Genomic DNA, 15,181 nt, shown 5'->3' with positions numbered 1-15,181 from the left:
CAATAATAGTATGATTCTAACAAGAGTGACAGTAATAGTAGAAGTCATATTTTCTCTTACTATTGGCTATTTAAGAAAGCTAACGATAACAATTCTAATCTTTTCATCAGGATGTCGACTTTTTTAAAATAACTGCTGGAGATGCATTGATGCATTGCAGCACTGGTGTGAATTAAAGCAGAGTCGTGTCAGGGCAGGGTCCAGGCAGGTTTAAGAAATCTGAAAAGCATGAAAATGTATTTAATACATTTATTAATAGGCCGGTTTAATATTAGCGGTGTTATATGTGTGCTTACACTATTTAGTTAAAAATATGTTTAAATAAAAAGAAAAAAGAAGGTTAAATGTTTTTATGAATTAGACTTTTAATATTGAGCAGATACTGACAAATCGCTGTATCTGTATAATGAGACAAGAATTGGTTTCTTATTTTCTTTTTCTTTTTATGAGTGCGTGTGTGTGATCGCTTCACTCGCACTCACCTCCCCAAAGCTCTCCGGGTGTCATCATTACATTGCCATCTCCCTCGGGCCTTAAGCCACGTTTGCCTGGACCGCTGTAACCGTTTATTGACCACCGTGACATCAAGTTAACCCTATCACCAAAAACGCCCGGATCCGTCCGAGTGATCTCGCTCCCTCTGGTCCTAAACAGAGAACCATATCAAGCTAAGCTCCAATTAAAATAAAAACAGCAAAAGAACGATAGAATGATTAAATCGTTAGTCTCGCCGCGGGAAGTGGTATTTCGTTTTCCCTTTCAATTAGAGGTTGATTGGGCTTTTCAGGGGAGGTCAGCTGTGAAATCTGGATTATATATGCGCGGACTCGAAGACACAGACCGCTTTCCCCTCTCGTGTATTTTTATTTTTTTTTTAACAAACGGAATACCTGACTGGATGTTAAATAAGAGGCGTTAACAGACCCACAACATATCCACTAAAAATGACAGTTTACGTGTAGTATTTCTTTTCATCTATAGCTGCACGCGGGCGCGTGGCCAGGACTCATTCACCATCACCAGCAGACGGCGATAATGGCTCTTTGCCCCGGCAATTTCACGTCATTATACGACTATCCATCCTCTTGGGCTTCGTCTCTCAGACCAAGAGTTTTCTTTTAACCAAATCTCTTTCAAATAGTTTTCAGCTATAAATGCGCTTAATTTCTCTATCTGACACCTGCTATTACTTCAAACCTTAATTACATACCTGGAAGGAGGAGGGGGTGGGGGTAAGGGGGCACAGGCGAGGGAGAGAGAGAGAGATGGTTTAAAATTTGATATCTGAGGCGCTTGCTCAGCATCAAGTCGTCTGAGACTAGTTTGGGGGCAGAGTGTATTGCAAATCCTGTGCATAAATATAGTGAGGCCCAGGCTTCTAGTGCGCGTTGCGAATGTGAGTATAACTTGTTAAATAGGAGAGGAAGTGTCTTTTCAATGTCAAATCTGGGAAGAAAGTTGAAGGTAAAAAAGAATTTTACCCACACTTTTATGCTTCCTAATTTATAAGCTGTCTGATTTCTTCCTTCTTTAAAAAAAAAATCAGCAGCCATAGTCTAACCTATTTTTTTAAAATATAAATAAATTGAGATGTTTGACTCATCCTAATCACAGACTGCACCCACTGTTTGGCCGCTACATCAGTGCTAACAAATCTTCGTTATTTTTGTGGATGAAGTCTCCGAGAGCGTGTTTGGAAATTTCAAATGCCTCGTGCTATTTGTGGGATTGACCCTCCTTTCTCCCTCCTCATTCTCCTCCTCCTCCTCCTCCGGTGTGTTCTTCCTCTATGGTCCTCTAGTCACCTGACCAAACGCCATGCAAATCATTCCGCTGCTAGAGCCTCATTGGCCGCTTGTGGCTCATTTAACCGCTGTCAGTGCTCATCATATGGCCGCCGCTTTAACCAACTTCTCAACTCCGACAGGAAAAGTGGCTCAAATGCGCATTCTATCACAGTGGATGTGAACCAGCCCAGGCGAAAACAGGGCGAACTGCTGGTTGGAGAACATTTTATATGCCTTTTCGGATTAATTTTCATCACGTGTTTATTTCAATTTGGGGTAGAATATTAATTTTGTAGCCCAGTCATCTCGAGCGCACCCGTACCTGTGTGCGCCTGACCTGTTGTGAAAGTGACTTGTTTTTTCTCTGTTGGTGGCGAAGTTTAAAAACCAGGTGAATGTATAGCATGATGATGGAAACTGACCTTCATTCCCCCGGCCCCCAAACGAACACGACGACGGGGCAAACGGGGCCGAATAGCGGGTCGAAAGCGAATCAGGAGCGGGTGAAGAGACCTATGAACGCGTTCATGGTGTGGTCCCGTGGGCAGCGGAGAAAGATGGCGCAGGAGAACCCCAAAATGCACAACTCTGAAATTAGCAAGCGGCTGGGCGCCGAGTGGAAGCTGATGTCCGAGGCTGAAAAGCGTCCATTCATCGACGAGGCTAAACGGTTGCGAGCCATGCACATGAAGGAGCATCCGGATTACAAGTACCGACCAAGACGGAAGACCAAGACATTGCTGAAAAAGGACAAATATTCCCTTGCTGGTGGACTTCTTTCTGGGCCGAGCGGTGGCGGTGGAGTTGGTTTAGGGGTTGGCATGGGTTCATCCGGGGTCGGGCAGAGGTTGGAGAGCCCCGGAGGTCACGGAGGTTCCGCCAGCTCCGGCTACGCGCACATGAACGGCTGGGCGAACGGTGCGTACTCGGGGCAGGTGGCTGCTGCCGCGGCGGCCGCAGCGATGATGCAGGAGGCTCAGCTAGCCTACAGCCAGCACCCGGGGAGCGGAGCGCACCACCACCACCACTCACACCACCATCATTCACACAACCCCCAGCCCATGCACCGCTATGACATGACAGCCCTGCAGTACAGCCCCATCTCGAACTCTCAGAGCTACATGAACGCTTCCCCATCCGGCTACGGCGGGATCACCTACACGCAGCACCAGAGCTCCGGCGTCTCTTCCTCAGCTGCCATGGGGACATTAGGGTCGCTGGTGAAGTCGGAGCCGAGTGTAAGCCCTCCCGTCAGCAGCACACACTCACGGGGTCCTTGCCCCGGAGACTTGAGAGAGATGATAAGCATGTATTTACCTACCGGAGAGCCGGGGGACCCCTCAATGCAAACTAGACTCCATGCCTTGCCGCAGCATTACCAGAGCGCCACGGCTGGAGTGAACGGGACCGTCCCGCTAACACACATTTAGAACTCATAGAATAATTGAAAACTGCAAACGAACCATAACCAAATATTTACCTCTTTTCTAAAATAACCCCGGTCCTGAGAACTACCTGCATTTTGTACAGAATGTTTATGATATTGTAAATGAAGGGTAAATAGCATATTCATCTCGGCTTTTTTTGGAATAGCCACCAGTGGAATTATATAACAAATATGATGCTGAGATATTGGTTATTGTGCTATCATTTATTTATTTTTTTTGTCCTTTATTTCACAGTCTTAGCTGAGGGTTACGCCAGGTTTTCACATTGGGGAGATTTGCTTCAATTGTCTCATCATTTTTGGGGGTCGGGGGTGGGGAGGGGGGAGTTTATTGTAAGTTATTTGAAAATGAGATAAGTGTCATAATCATAAGAAAGTGCTTTAAAAGATATGGGAAAATCAGCTTCTTTAAACATTTGTGTTCATTTGCAGAAGCCTGTGTCATAATTCTTGGAAATCATCTCTTTTTATTGTAACACTCTAATTCTTGTAAATTGTGAATAATTTTAATATTTGAAAGGATGACGGGCAACCGCTGTTGTAATTTAAGTGCTTTTCCGCGAGCGAAAAGCTCTGATATTGCAATGAAGAATAATTGAATAAATTTCACAAGATGTTGCTTTGATTCTTAAGAGAACGTCTTAGATTGATTATTTTTCACAGTGGTCTTACAGAAGTGTTTTGTTTTGTTTTAGGTAACAAGAATCAGAAGTCTTCACGAAAAACAAAAAACAAAATCTTCTATTTAAATTTTGACGCTGGTGGACAGATCCCTCGAGCTTTTAAATGGTCCAATTGTTTGTGCGTAATTACGCGTAAAAGCTACAGCCTGTAGGGCTGTGAGGGAACCATTTCACTAACAGGATGCTGTTTTAGAAGCTGAAGTTTCATGTTTAGAAACGTGTCCATAAATTGTTTTTAAAAAGTTTGCTTTTCTCTATTTCAGTAGCACGCAGGCTCCAATACTATGAAAACATTTTTTTAAATATTCAATGCAGGCCCAGATTGTGGCCCGCGTTCTCCTTTAATATAAATATAAAAGGACAAGCTTGATTTTGAATATTTTGAAAACTTATGATGACATAACGCACAAGAAGAACATTTAGCATGACAGCCACCTGTTAGTGTTATGAACGAAGCCTTCTCGTTTATGAATAGAAATTTGATTATATTTGTAATAAGCACATGTCATTTTCCCCTTTCAAAACCGTATGAGATGTGAATCCTTTAATCCTTTATTAGCAAGAGCAGCTTAAATCTTTTTAAAAAATATATATATATTTCTAAATGAAACTAGTTCATTATCTATTCTACTATTATATTAATCAGTGTGTCTAATTGCAATTTTTTTTACGGAAACTTGCGCCAGAATTTAATTTCTTTTCCGATGAAAGCAGATTTTATTTTTAGTATAAACTGCTCTTAAAAACTGAACAACTTCTCCACTGTGTATTTCATTTTTTAAAGGAAAATATTAAGCTATTTCTTTTTTTATTTAATCACTTTTAACATGTGTTTGATCTCCTGAGATGCATTTTTTTAAAATTCCAATTTTACAGCTTCTGTTCTGAACACACTATAAAAAAAGAATAAGGCAGGGATAGCAAAGAACAGCTATCTAAAAATTTCTTAAAGAAAGAAAAAGATTTTAAAGATAAAATTATTTGTTTCTTTAAATAAGGGGATAAAAATCGAAGTCTGGGTTGTCAGTAATCTTTCACCCGAACTGCACCATCAGTTCATCTTGCATTCACTTCTCTTATTAGCTTTATTTTTATGGTGATGTCAGATAATATATGTGAATTATTAGATTATATATATTGATTTCTACGTTATAAGCTAGAATGCGACAGAGGGTAAAAAGAAAAAAAGGGTGGGATTCACAAGAATCCTAATTTCTTTAGCTGCATTTTCATCAGCTTGCTAATCAAAGAACCGGCACTTAAAGAGGCTTGATCACTCGTCTAACAAATAAATGCAATCTATGTTACTTGGCTTTTATTCTAATTATTTACTCCCATAATGTGAGAAGCAGCAAGGTGGTGGGGGACTTGTTTGCTCCTTTTACTCTCGAGCAAAATAGCAGGAAAGTGAAAGGGGGTGTGGGCAAAGTGCGTGAGGCACAAACTGGGATTCGAACAATAATTTCATGTTCGATAAAAACCACTGAAACTTGAGAGTGAACCAACGACCCGTGATTGTAATTAAAGGAGAAAAATCTCTGTTTAAATGAAAAACAGACGCACAAACCTGACAGTGTCCAAACTGTTGCTCGGACTGAATTTTGACTTCCACTCGTCACAGCTCTACAGACAAGTAGCTTGTTGAGTTGGTGATGACTCATCAGAATTTCACAGATGTAGTGTTTTGATTTTGGACCGGTTTTGGTACCTTTGACAAAAACACCTGCATTTTGAATAAGATGCCCGCGTCATTTTTATAATTATCATTAATCTAAAAGAAATATATGTATATATTAGGCTGAAGACAGGCCACAGATGTTTTTGAGATTTTCCGTTTTTATCGCCTGTAGGCCTCATATGATACCCTAATAGTCATACACATGCAAATAAGGGGAATTTATGCCTGCTTAGGCATAAAAAAAAATCAATTAATCTCAAATACATAGTTAAAGGGCCTATTTCACACTGATGAAGACTTGCATGGTATGTCAATTAAACCTGTTAGGCCTCATAGTAAAGCATGTAACGTCTGGCTGCGCATTAATCTTTTAGGGGGCAAAAAATCAGAGGAACAATGTCTGGAAATTAGTTGAAATTCCAAAACCCGAAAGCAATTGCATCTATGGAGACATCTCCGCAATACAGCGTGCACCGTATGGCAGGGGATGGCCTCCTCGTGTGTTTTTGCATCTGTTTCTATCTTATCTGTTGATGTGAAGAGATGCGGATTAACACTGAAAGCCCGGAGAGGCGGAGCGCGTCACGGCGCATCGCCAGGCTAAAAAGAGGAGCGTTCTGGCAAATTTAACCCGAATAAATTACACCTTGAGGTGGAAGAGGGGGTAAGTGTAGGGTGCAAAGTATACAGGCTATGTGGCGCTTGCTGCTGCTACTGCTGCGTGCGCTCGCGCGCGCGCGTGTGGGAGAAAGAGTATATGTGTGTTTGTGTGAGTGCGCGCACGTACAGCTGGCTGGCCAATAAATCTCTCCACCGTGCGATACCCTTATCTTGTAGCCACCGATATATTCCGTGCTAGGAGGCCATCAGCTCCAGCGCACACTCGGTTGTTCGTAAAGCCCCGATCCCTTGCACTCCCTGTCCTAAATGGGGATAATTAGCGTCACTTTATCACGCCTCTGCATATTTTCTCTGCGTCTCCCCCCTTCCCTAAAAAAAATTACCAAGCAGCCTGCTCTCGTCGCCCGCTCTGTCACAGAAGATTATGGAGACAGATTGCACAGAGCGAATGTGCCGGGCGAGATTAGCGCGGAATAGAGAAAGCAACTGGGCCAATGAATTCCTCGGAAGGGCCTTATCGTGCAATTACACGTTGACATGTTTAACAATCTTGCTGCCTCTTAATCCTGCAGTGCTGCTCTATCTACCCACAGCTACCACGCTATATGCCGGCACACAGACCTAATGCACCGAAACGCGGCACAAATGTACTAAAAGTTATGAGAAATTGCTTTATTTTGAAACTTTGTTCACAACATCCACCAAACGCATTTTTTTTATTTGCTTTTTTTTTCCAGATTTCACCGTTGCTGGAATAGCATCTGCACTGGAACTTTTTTTTTAAGAGGTGAGATATTAAAATACATCTTCTTCATTTATTGTTACCCCAAATCATTGCTTTACTGTAACAGCTTCACAAAGTGACAATAATGATGATGATGATAATAATAATAATAATAATAATAATTACAATAACAATAACAAAAAAAGGGGGGGGGGGGGGGGGCGCCATGTGCATCCGGAGTGGCGACGCAGAAAGTGTCCGTCTTGTCTGGAGCTAAATGTAGACTTTTCCATGTGTCTATCCAACACACACAATCACCACCACCACATCCCGACCCCTCCCCGTCCCTCCTGCCTGGCGGTATATCGGGGCCTGTGTGGGAGTGATTGTGGAGCGCCACTGTAGGAATTTGGCAGGGTCCGCGGTTTGGAGAGCCGCCCCACGCTGTGTCCCATTCAGCGGCCAGCGCGCTGTGAGGTTGGGAAGTTTCAGTCAGCCGTACAACTCAATGGCCCCCACAAAGGCGATTACAAGCCCCAGCGCATTCCTGTAGGGACCTGGGAGCGGCGCAGGTGCGAGGGGGACCGGGGTAACCCGTCAGAGGACAGATAAAAACGGGACAGTGCTGGGGACCACACAAAACCTGCCACTCCACAGGAACCGGGGATTTTGGGGGGGAGGAAGGAGGAGAAAGGGAAGAATAAGTCTGTAGAAGATGCAAGTTAAGGGGGTGGGGTGCAGCATACTGAGTGGTCTCACTGTCCATCACTGAATGAAAGTGTTTAAGGATTCCTAGTCAAGATGGTAGCCTGGATTTTTACAAAAGTCACAAGTCTGCAGTCTCCCTTTACCAATCTGGACTTATCCCTTCTCGTTTAATAAAAATAGTCTAACACGGAGTGACATTTATGAAACTACTGCAAATTTTAAGTTAAAATCTTTAAAGCTTATTCGACCCTCCCATCTGGGCTACACCGTTACCTCTTCTGCGTATTCTTTTTTTTTTTTTTTTTTAATTTTACATCTTCACCAATGCCATCTGAAAAAAGTTTCATGAATCCAACTTTGAAAGAATGTTACAAAATGTTACAAAAGACACAATCTCAGCCTCCTCCAGCCTTGCCTGTGGAAAAAAAACTCTTGAAATGTCTTGTGTTAAAAATTTCTTTAATCACACCAATACATTTGATCACTTTCTACAAAAAATAATGTCTTAATGACTTACATTTTTGTCAACAGTTTCTGTCACCACGACAGCAGCAGACCAAACTGTCAACCAGTGAATTTCATTTTCCTATTGTTCACCATATCAACATTTCAATATTGATATTGTGTTTCCATCATGTTCCACTGTGGCCACAGTATAGGTGGCTAGCATGATTTAGTCAAGACTGGCAAAGATTCATAGCAATGGGTAAAAGATACCAACATATACAATTAGTAGGAGATGTGTAATTAACAACAGTTTCCCATAATAGAGTTAAATGATTTATAGATTCTGTGTGTCAAAGGCTTTTATATTAAAGACCAAACCAGCCACCCCATCATCCTACCTGAGACTTATCTGCCATGTAGAAATTTGATACTTCGCGCACTGGAAAAAAAATCCTAATGGCAGAAATTCAGGAGCAAACTGTATTAAAGTTGTTAGGAATAAGTTTAAATCCAAGGACACAGGCAGTTGCTGTATTTAATTTAGGTTGCACAGGTACTGGCACTTTATTTTAGCAGCAGAACTAACATAACACCTGCTTTTTCCATCTGTTTCTGTTAAATTCAGAGTTGGTACATGGCATGCAGGTGGGAGACTTGCAAACAAGTGGGCATTACATCTAAATGAAGCGAAGCTATTCACTGATATTTTTGGTAGAAACCGGGTTTCTCAGCAGGTTCTTTAAACAGGGGCAAGCAAAATAGGAAGTCCAAAATAAGAAATGCAAGACACATAAAAAAACATTCCTACTGTGTAAAATTTAAATATGCATTGCAGAAGTACGGTAGAGCAGTCAGTACTTGTGAAAAACCGCCTTGGGTTACTTAAATAATATAATAAACGACCTGTCCTGTTGCCCTCTGATGGCAGCAGGGAATTATCATCAATGATAAACATACAGTTTCTGGTTTGAGAACTGTCATCATTCACAATGATCTACTGTGTTTACCTTTAATTAAACAAACTTGGAAATGAGACCAGACTGAAGCTTCAAACACATCATACTGTTGGATTAATATTCAGTAACCTGCCAGTTTGTGAAGGGGGACTCAGAGATCATTAATCCTGTGCATCATAACCCTTTTTTCAACTTTTCTGGCAAAAGCAGTGTTTCATGCTTTATTATTAAATGCAATTTTAATCACGCTAAAATATGATGCAGAATTATTTCTAGAAATATTGGATTGATGTCATGTTACTAATACCTGCAACAAATTCAAAACTACATACAGTATACTGACTGTTCTGTATATTTTTGGATTACTGTGTTGCAAAGAATAAGTGTCAACATACTTAAATAACATGACATGACTGAGCTTTCACCTTTTCCACAAACACTTTGACTGTAGATTTGTTGTGCCATGCTTTCTGGGCTCGAAGTTCTCCACCGTGCACACAGCACTTAAAAGGAATCTTTTAATGTGGCGAGCCACTCTGACTGGCACAACTTTTTTAGTGGTAGGAGTGAAGTAATGTGATTGGTTTAGAGTTTAAAAATTAATTATCCTATCTTTTATGTTAGATTTCAGCGTTGGGGTAAAGGCCTAGTTCACAAGCACCTGTGCATGCAGTGCTCTGATAATTAATCAAATAACTGCCGAACGATCATAAAGTGGCACAAAAGTCAGGCCCAAACAAAATCTGCCAGACAACAGACAACTTCTAAGTAAACCCCCTAGGTTGAAGCTATATTAGGACAAAAATAAAGACCAAAGAAAAACTTGTATAACCTTTACAGGCATTCATCAGATTGTCCTTTCAGGAGGCATTTTATTCTTTCGACTTTGCTTAAAAAGTCAGATACAGTCAATAAATTCCCATCTTCTTGAAGAATATAGTGTTCATATAATTTTTTTTTAACTCTTTTAAAGAAGTGTCAATTCAACTGTATGGTCATTTTTAATCATTCACACTGTGTCTCTGTTTAATTAAATTGCATTATACAGAGCGATATTTCTTTAATTTTTTCTCACCTCACAGATGTGACTTTGTGACTTTTACCACAACTAAAATGGATAAAAGTAAGAGCTGGCTTGCTCTACAGTCTCCCTGACTGTTTGACTCTTGCCCTGTCAGAGTTGTTTAGTGATTACAGCAGCATAAGGAGATGTAAGCAATTACTTTGGCGAGCACAGTGACAGGTCCTCCAGCTTAACCCCTTTGAACACAACCCATTAGAGCACAATATGGTTCATCTGTTTTCTGCCTATGTTTGCAAAGGCCGAGACACGAAACAACTTAGTTAGGATTATGGTAATGCAGAGGACCTTGTTCATCAAGCTTATTATATTAAACATGTTAAGATTAAGGAACATAGTTAAAAAAACAAGAGCATTTTGAAATAAAAAAGTGTTTTGTTGACCCATCCACTAACCCTGACCTCCACCCTATGTGGACTTTGCAGTTCAATAACAACAATATCTTTTTTCCTCATTAGTTCGTGTTTTCTAGCACTTCGGTTAGGTTTAGATAATAAAACAACTTGTTTGGGTTTAAGAAAATATCATTTGTATTAAAGTACAGCCCTTTAAGAATTTAAGCCCAACTTTACCCATTTGCCATATTGGTCCTGTCATACTTACTATGACCGTGCAAGGAAATTATTTCTCTTGGAGACTTCCTTGTTACCTGACATAAATCCATAATCCATCAATGGGTGAACAGATGTAGAGGGAAGTTTTTAAGGCTCTGAAATGAAGAAATTGTTCCTTAACATGAATAAAATCAGCTATTTGCTGCTAAAAATAAATAATCTTGTTCTTTAAATGAAAAAACCCCCAGATATTTTAAAAGTTAATCTCATTTTCTCAGGCAAAAGCATTGTGTTGCTTTGCTCAAATAAGAAAATACCTCAGTACCTATTTGTTCCAAACACAACAACAAGGAAAGGCCACATGATAAGTTTTAAGTGTCCTCTGAAATACTCCTGTTTGCGCTCTTGAAGGAAGAATCGTTTACTGTTAGATTTTTTTTCCCCCTCTCTCAGCAGAAGTGCTTCCACAAAGAGTTTCTTTCATGGACTCTTCAAGACAAGCAAACTTAGTGTTGTTTGGCAGCAACAGTCAGACTATTACATGTGCTCCAGAGAGAAAAGGGGATTTTAGAATGAATGTTAATAAAAGCACGGTAAGTGGCTTCCTGTCCCTCACTAAATATATGCAATAACCTTGAGTCTTTTTGGGGGGTGGGGGAATAAACTAAGAGAGCATTTGGAAACTATAAAACTCTCGAAAGCATTTTGACTCTAATAAGTTCTTTTTAATACAAAAGTAATGGTACTTTTGAGTACAATAATATTGTTTTCTTTCTAGCCTACTTATTATCTTGTTTTTTCTTCTCTCCCATTTGAACACCTTTTTTTCTTTTTAAACAGAACCTTATAATTTCAGGAGGTTGATTGAAGTCTTATTTAAAAATAAAAGCATGTACATGCAGAAGCACTGCTTCTTCTTTCCCAGCTGGTCCCCACAAAGCAATGAGACAAACTTTGAAGCTTTGGACACACATAGAGATGCTCTATGCTCAATGCTCTTTACATAGTAGACGATGTCAGGTGGTGTTCAGACACCGTCTAACAAAAGCAGTGAGGTGAAATTTTGAGAAAAAATTCATGTTCTCCGTAGTCTTTTTGTTGCTTTCTGCTGACTTTTCCTCTAGTGCACCAGCAGGTCAGAGACTTTAGCTGTCCAATAACATATTTTCATCTGCAAAACAAAATGCCATGATGCATGGTTCTCAGACAATGTATGCTATATAGACAAAAGTATTGTGCCACATCTCTGTTCCGGTGTTTTTAGTTCCATTGCCATAGGAATATAAAATCGAGCCCCTTGCCATGCAGTCAACCTTTACAAACATTTGTGGAAAAAATGGGTCATTTTAAAGTGCTCACTGAATTCAAGCTTGGTGCTGTAAATGAATGCCGCCATTGCGACAAGTCAGTTTGTGAAATTTCTTCCCTCCTAGATACTCCACAATCAACTGTAAGTGGTATTATGGCAAAGTGGAAGCATTTAGAAACCACAGCAACTCAGCCATGAAGTGGCAGACCACAGAGCGGAGTTGCTGAGTGCTAAGGCGTATAGTGCATAAAAATCACCAGTGCTCTACTGACTCGATAACTGCAGCGCTCCAACCCTCCTCTGACATTAACATCAGCACAAAAACTGTGCACAGGGAGCTTTGTGACATGGGTTTCCATGGCTTAGTAGTTGCTGTAGGTATAATCTGTAGGTTGCCCATGTAGTCCAGTGTATCTTGAGGACTTTGTTGATGTACTGAGTTTTCCTTCAGTGAGGCTGATAAGTCATGTGGCTCATATGCAATATTTCCCATCAAATAAATCAAATAATCCCCTCCCTTTTCATCATGTGCCATTAACAGACCAAATTATGTATTTAACGCTAAATAACGGCATTCCCATCAGCCTCAGCTGAAACTGTGATTCTGAAGTCAGTGAGTATTACCACCGCTTACATTATGCCACATTCATGCGTTGTCACTAAAAGTTTCTGGGTGCCTGTGAATATCCAGGCTTGAATTATAACAGGGAAAGTTCCGCTGTTTAACTTTAATATGATCCTTTAAATCATGCAAATAAGGTTGCCGCACATCAAAACTTTGTCATATTTCTTCACTTCACAGTATTTTATTATTCGCACAGCTTTCTTGAAGATGTCAAAACTCACAAGTTGGTATTAAGGAAATCTTTTTTTTCCCCTTCCCACATGACCTCAGTGCAGCATAGATATGTTAGCGGCGCGAGCATCTTACAATGCTATTGTTTCCATTTCGGTAAAACCCTTGCGTTGCCAAAGTGAAGCTAAAGATGCTTGCTCTTATAAATGTTACAACTAGCTCGGTGTTTCACAAACTCTCAGTGACTCTCACCGCCTCGACAAATGTGCAGCAGGCGATAATTCTCAAAGCAGTAGAGAGGGGTTAATGAGGGGTCAAAGAGTTCAGATAAGAAACAGCAGTTTTATGATGCTCACTGCAACCTGCAGCGCACTGATAGCCGTTTGAACCGGCTGCCCTTTGAACTCTGCTGGGTCAAGTGATCAAAACACTGGGTCGTTTAGATAGGCCAGATTGGAACAAGTGAAGGATGTGTATGTCACCGGAAAATGTCAGAGAGGTACAGATAAATTGCTCCTAATGGTTATAACCCTATTCAATTTGTTTCCGCAGCCATTAGATTGTTGTCACCCATCAGACTGTTTAAGGTGTGGGATAAATTTGATTAATTTCTCTGCAAATATATATTCTATGCATTTAACCATTCCTCAGATTAGACAATGTACATGTACTCTATGTGTTTCTGTCTGCTTATAATATATATATATATATATATATATATATATATATATATATATATATATATATATATATATATATATATATATATATATATATATATACACATACTTATGTGTTTTTGCTAATAACTTTACTTTTACTGACTTTTGATATCCTCTACAAATTAGTAACATATATCTGTTTGTCTCCTTGTTTTTGTGCTTCTATCTGTCTTCCAGGACAATGGCCATCAAGTCTATGACCAGCTGAACTGGATCACTGTGGGGAGACTGTGATTTACAGATAGCTTCTCATCCCTTTTACTGGCAGGCCATCTTTACCATGAGCACTGGGAGATAGGTGGTGCGGGCGAAAAGACCTCTCAGAAAATGTCAGCAACTGTCAGAACCCCAAATTTCTTCCATTAACTCGTTCTTTCCTCTGTGATGCTACCTTCTTGAAACCCCTTAATTACATAACCCCTTTCTCCTGTCACCCAATGTTTTGTATCCAAGTAAAGTGTATGACTTCAGATCGTGTGGCTTTTTTTTAGCTTAAAATTGTGGATAACAAAACAATCCTAGCCCCATATTTTTGCCCATCTGAGCAAAAACAAACACACACATGCACACTCACACACACAAAAGGAAACTGCATTGACTGCAGCAGCTCTCCTTCCCTCGTGGTTTTCACTGGAGCCAGTTTCACTGTCTTAATACTCTTAGTCCCTCAGCTGGCATGTTGTCCAAGAACCCGCTGCATTTTCAGATTTGTAAAATCCGTCAAAATGCCTGTAATGAATCTTTCTACAGCCTCAAGTGTATTTAACGTGCTGTTTGACCAGCCCAAAAGAAACCTTGTAAAGATCTGCCACTATAGGAACAGAGGATCAGATGAAACAGGTCATTTTCATTTGAACACAATCCCCTATAATAAACATGTATTGTTTGGATATGCTGTTAATTTCTTATTAACATCTTTCTTGTGCATGAGTGTATACGCCATGTAATATACATATTTTTTGCTTTAGAAAAGTAACTACTGTTATTATTATTATCAGGTTTTTCCGTGTGTTTTGTTTTGTCTTTTGATGGATTAAAAGTCATCTTATGAGATAGACGTGTGCTATGCACTTGCATTTTGCAGTTTGTTTTTTCTGTTAGCTTACACAGCCACCCATGGCTGGGGGGGGGGGGGGGGGGGGGGAATAAAGAGTACATACCAAATAAACTCTTGCATCTTATTACAGCCTGAGAATAAAAAAAATACTGTGCTTTCCGTCATTTATTTTCATATTCAATTTGAGAGGTAAATTAATACTTCAAAGTGAGGAGTTACAGAAAAGTTTTAACATTTAAACTATGTATTAATTTCAAGGCCTAAATGCGCCCTCAATTATTTTACCATTGCCCCTAAGTAATTGATTTTGGGTAGAGAAAGCGAAAGGTGCTGGGGTGATCTGTGTTGATGTGTGAAAATCACAAAGCCAATAAATGAAAAATAACTGACGTCGTAATTGCTGTGAGTGTTGTAACCTTGCTTTATTGATTTTTTTTCATCAATGCATTTTGCTAGCATCAAAGTTGGGCCCATAATAACATAAATTGTTCACTGCAGTCTGTAATAATTTATATATTTCTTTCACTCGTTTTCAGCCTCTCATTGACTTGTTCAGGTGTGTGCAGCCCGCCACACAAAGACAAACGCTCATCCAGCAGTGTGCAGCTTGT

General features: G+C 40.1%; 1 protein-coding gene across 2 annotated transcripts; it reads left to right on the top strand.

Annotated features, from left to right (window-relative positions):
- The first annotated feature begins 1,344 nt into the window (after positions 1-1,344).
- Positions 1,345-14,642, top strand: sox1a (SRY-box transcription factor 1a). Of its 2 annotated transcripts, XM_086266650.1 has the most exons (3): positions 1,345-3,025; positions 6,954-7,003; positions 13,691-14,642. In XM_086266650.1, the coding sequence occupies exons 1-2, from the start codon at positions 2,183-2,185 to the stop codon at positions 6,972-6,974; spliced, it is 864 nt and encodes a 287-aa protein (XP_086122776.1). In that variant the 5' UTR covers positions 1,345-2,182; the 3' UTR covers positions 6,975-7,003; positions 13,691-14,642. The 2 variants fall into 2 exon arrangements, with proteins under 2 accessions (XP_086122776.1, XP_086122775.1); XM_086266649.1 differs by lacking the exons at positions 6,954-7,003; positions 13,691-14,642 and having other exon boundaries at positions 1,346-3,524.
- The last annotated feature ends 539 nt before the right edge of the window (positions 14,643-15,181 follow it).

Source organism: Aulonocara sp. 'chitande type north' Nkhata Bay, linkage group LG16, assembly GCF_057382095.1.
Source record: "Aulonocara sp. 'chitande type north' Nkhata Bay isolate Kocher_YH1m ecotype deep benthic linkage group LG16, A_spYH_male_GT1.1, whole genome shotgun sequence".
NCBI lineage: Eukaryota > Metazoa > Chordata > Actinopteri > Cichliformes > Cichlidae > Aulonocara > Aulonocara sp. 'chitande type north' Nkhata Bay.
This window is presented reverse-complemented; position numbering and strand designations above follow the sequence as displayed.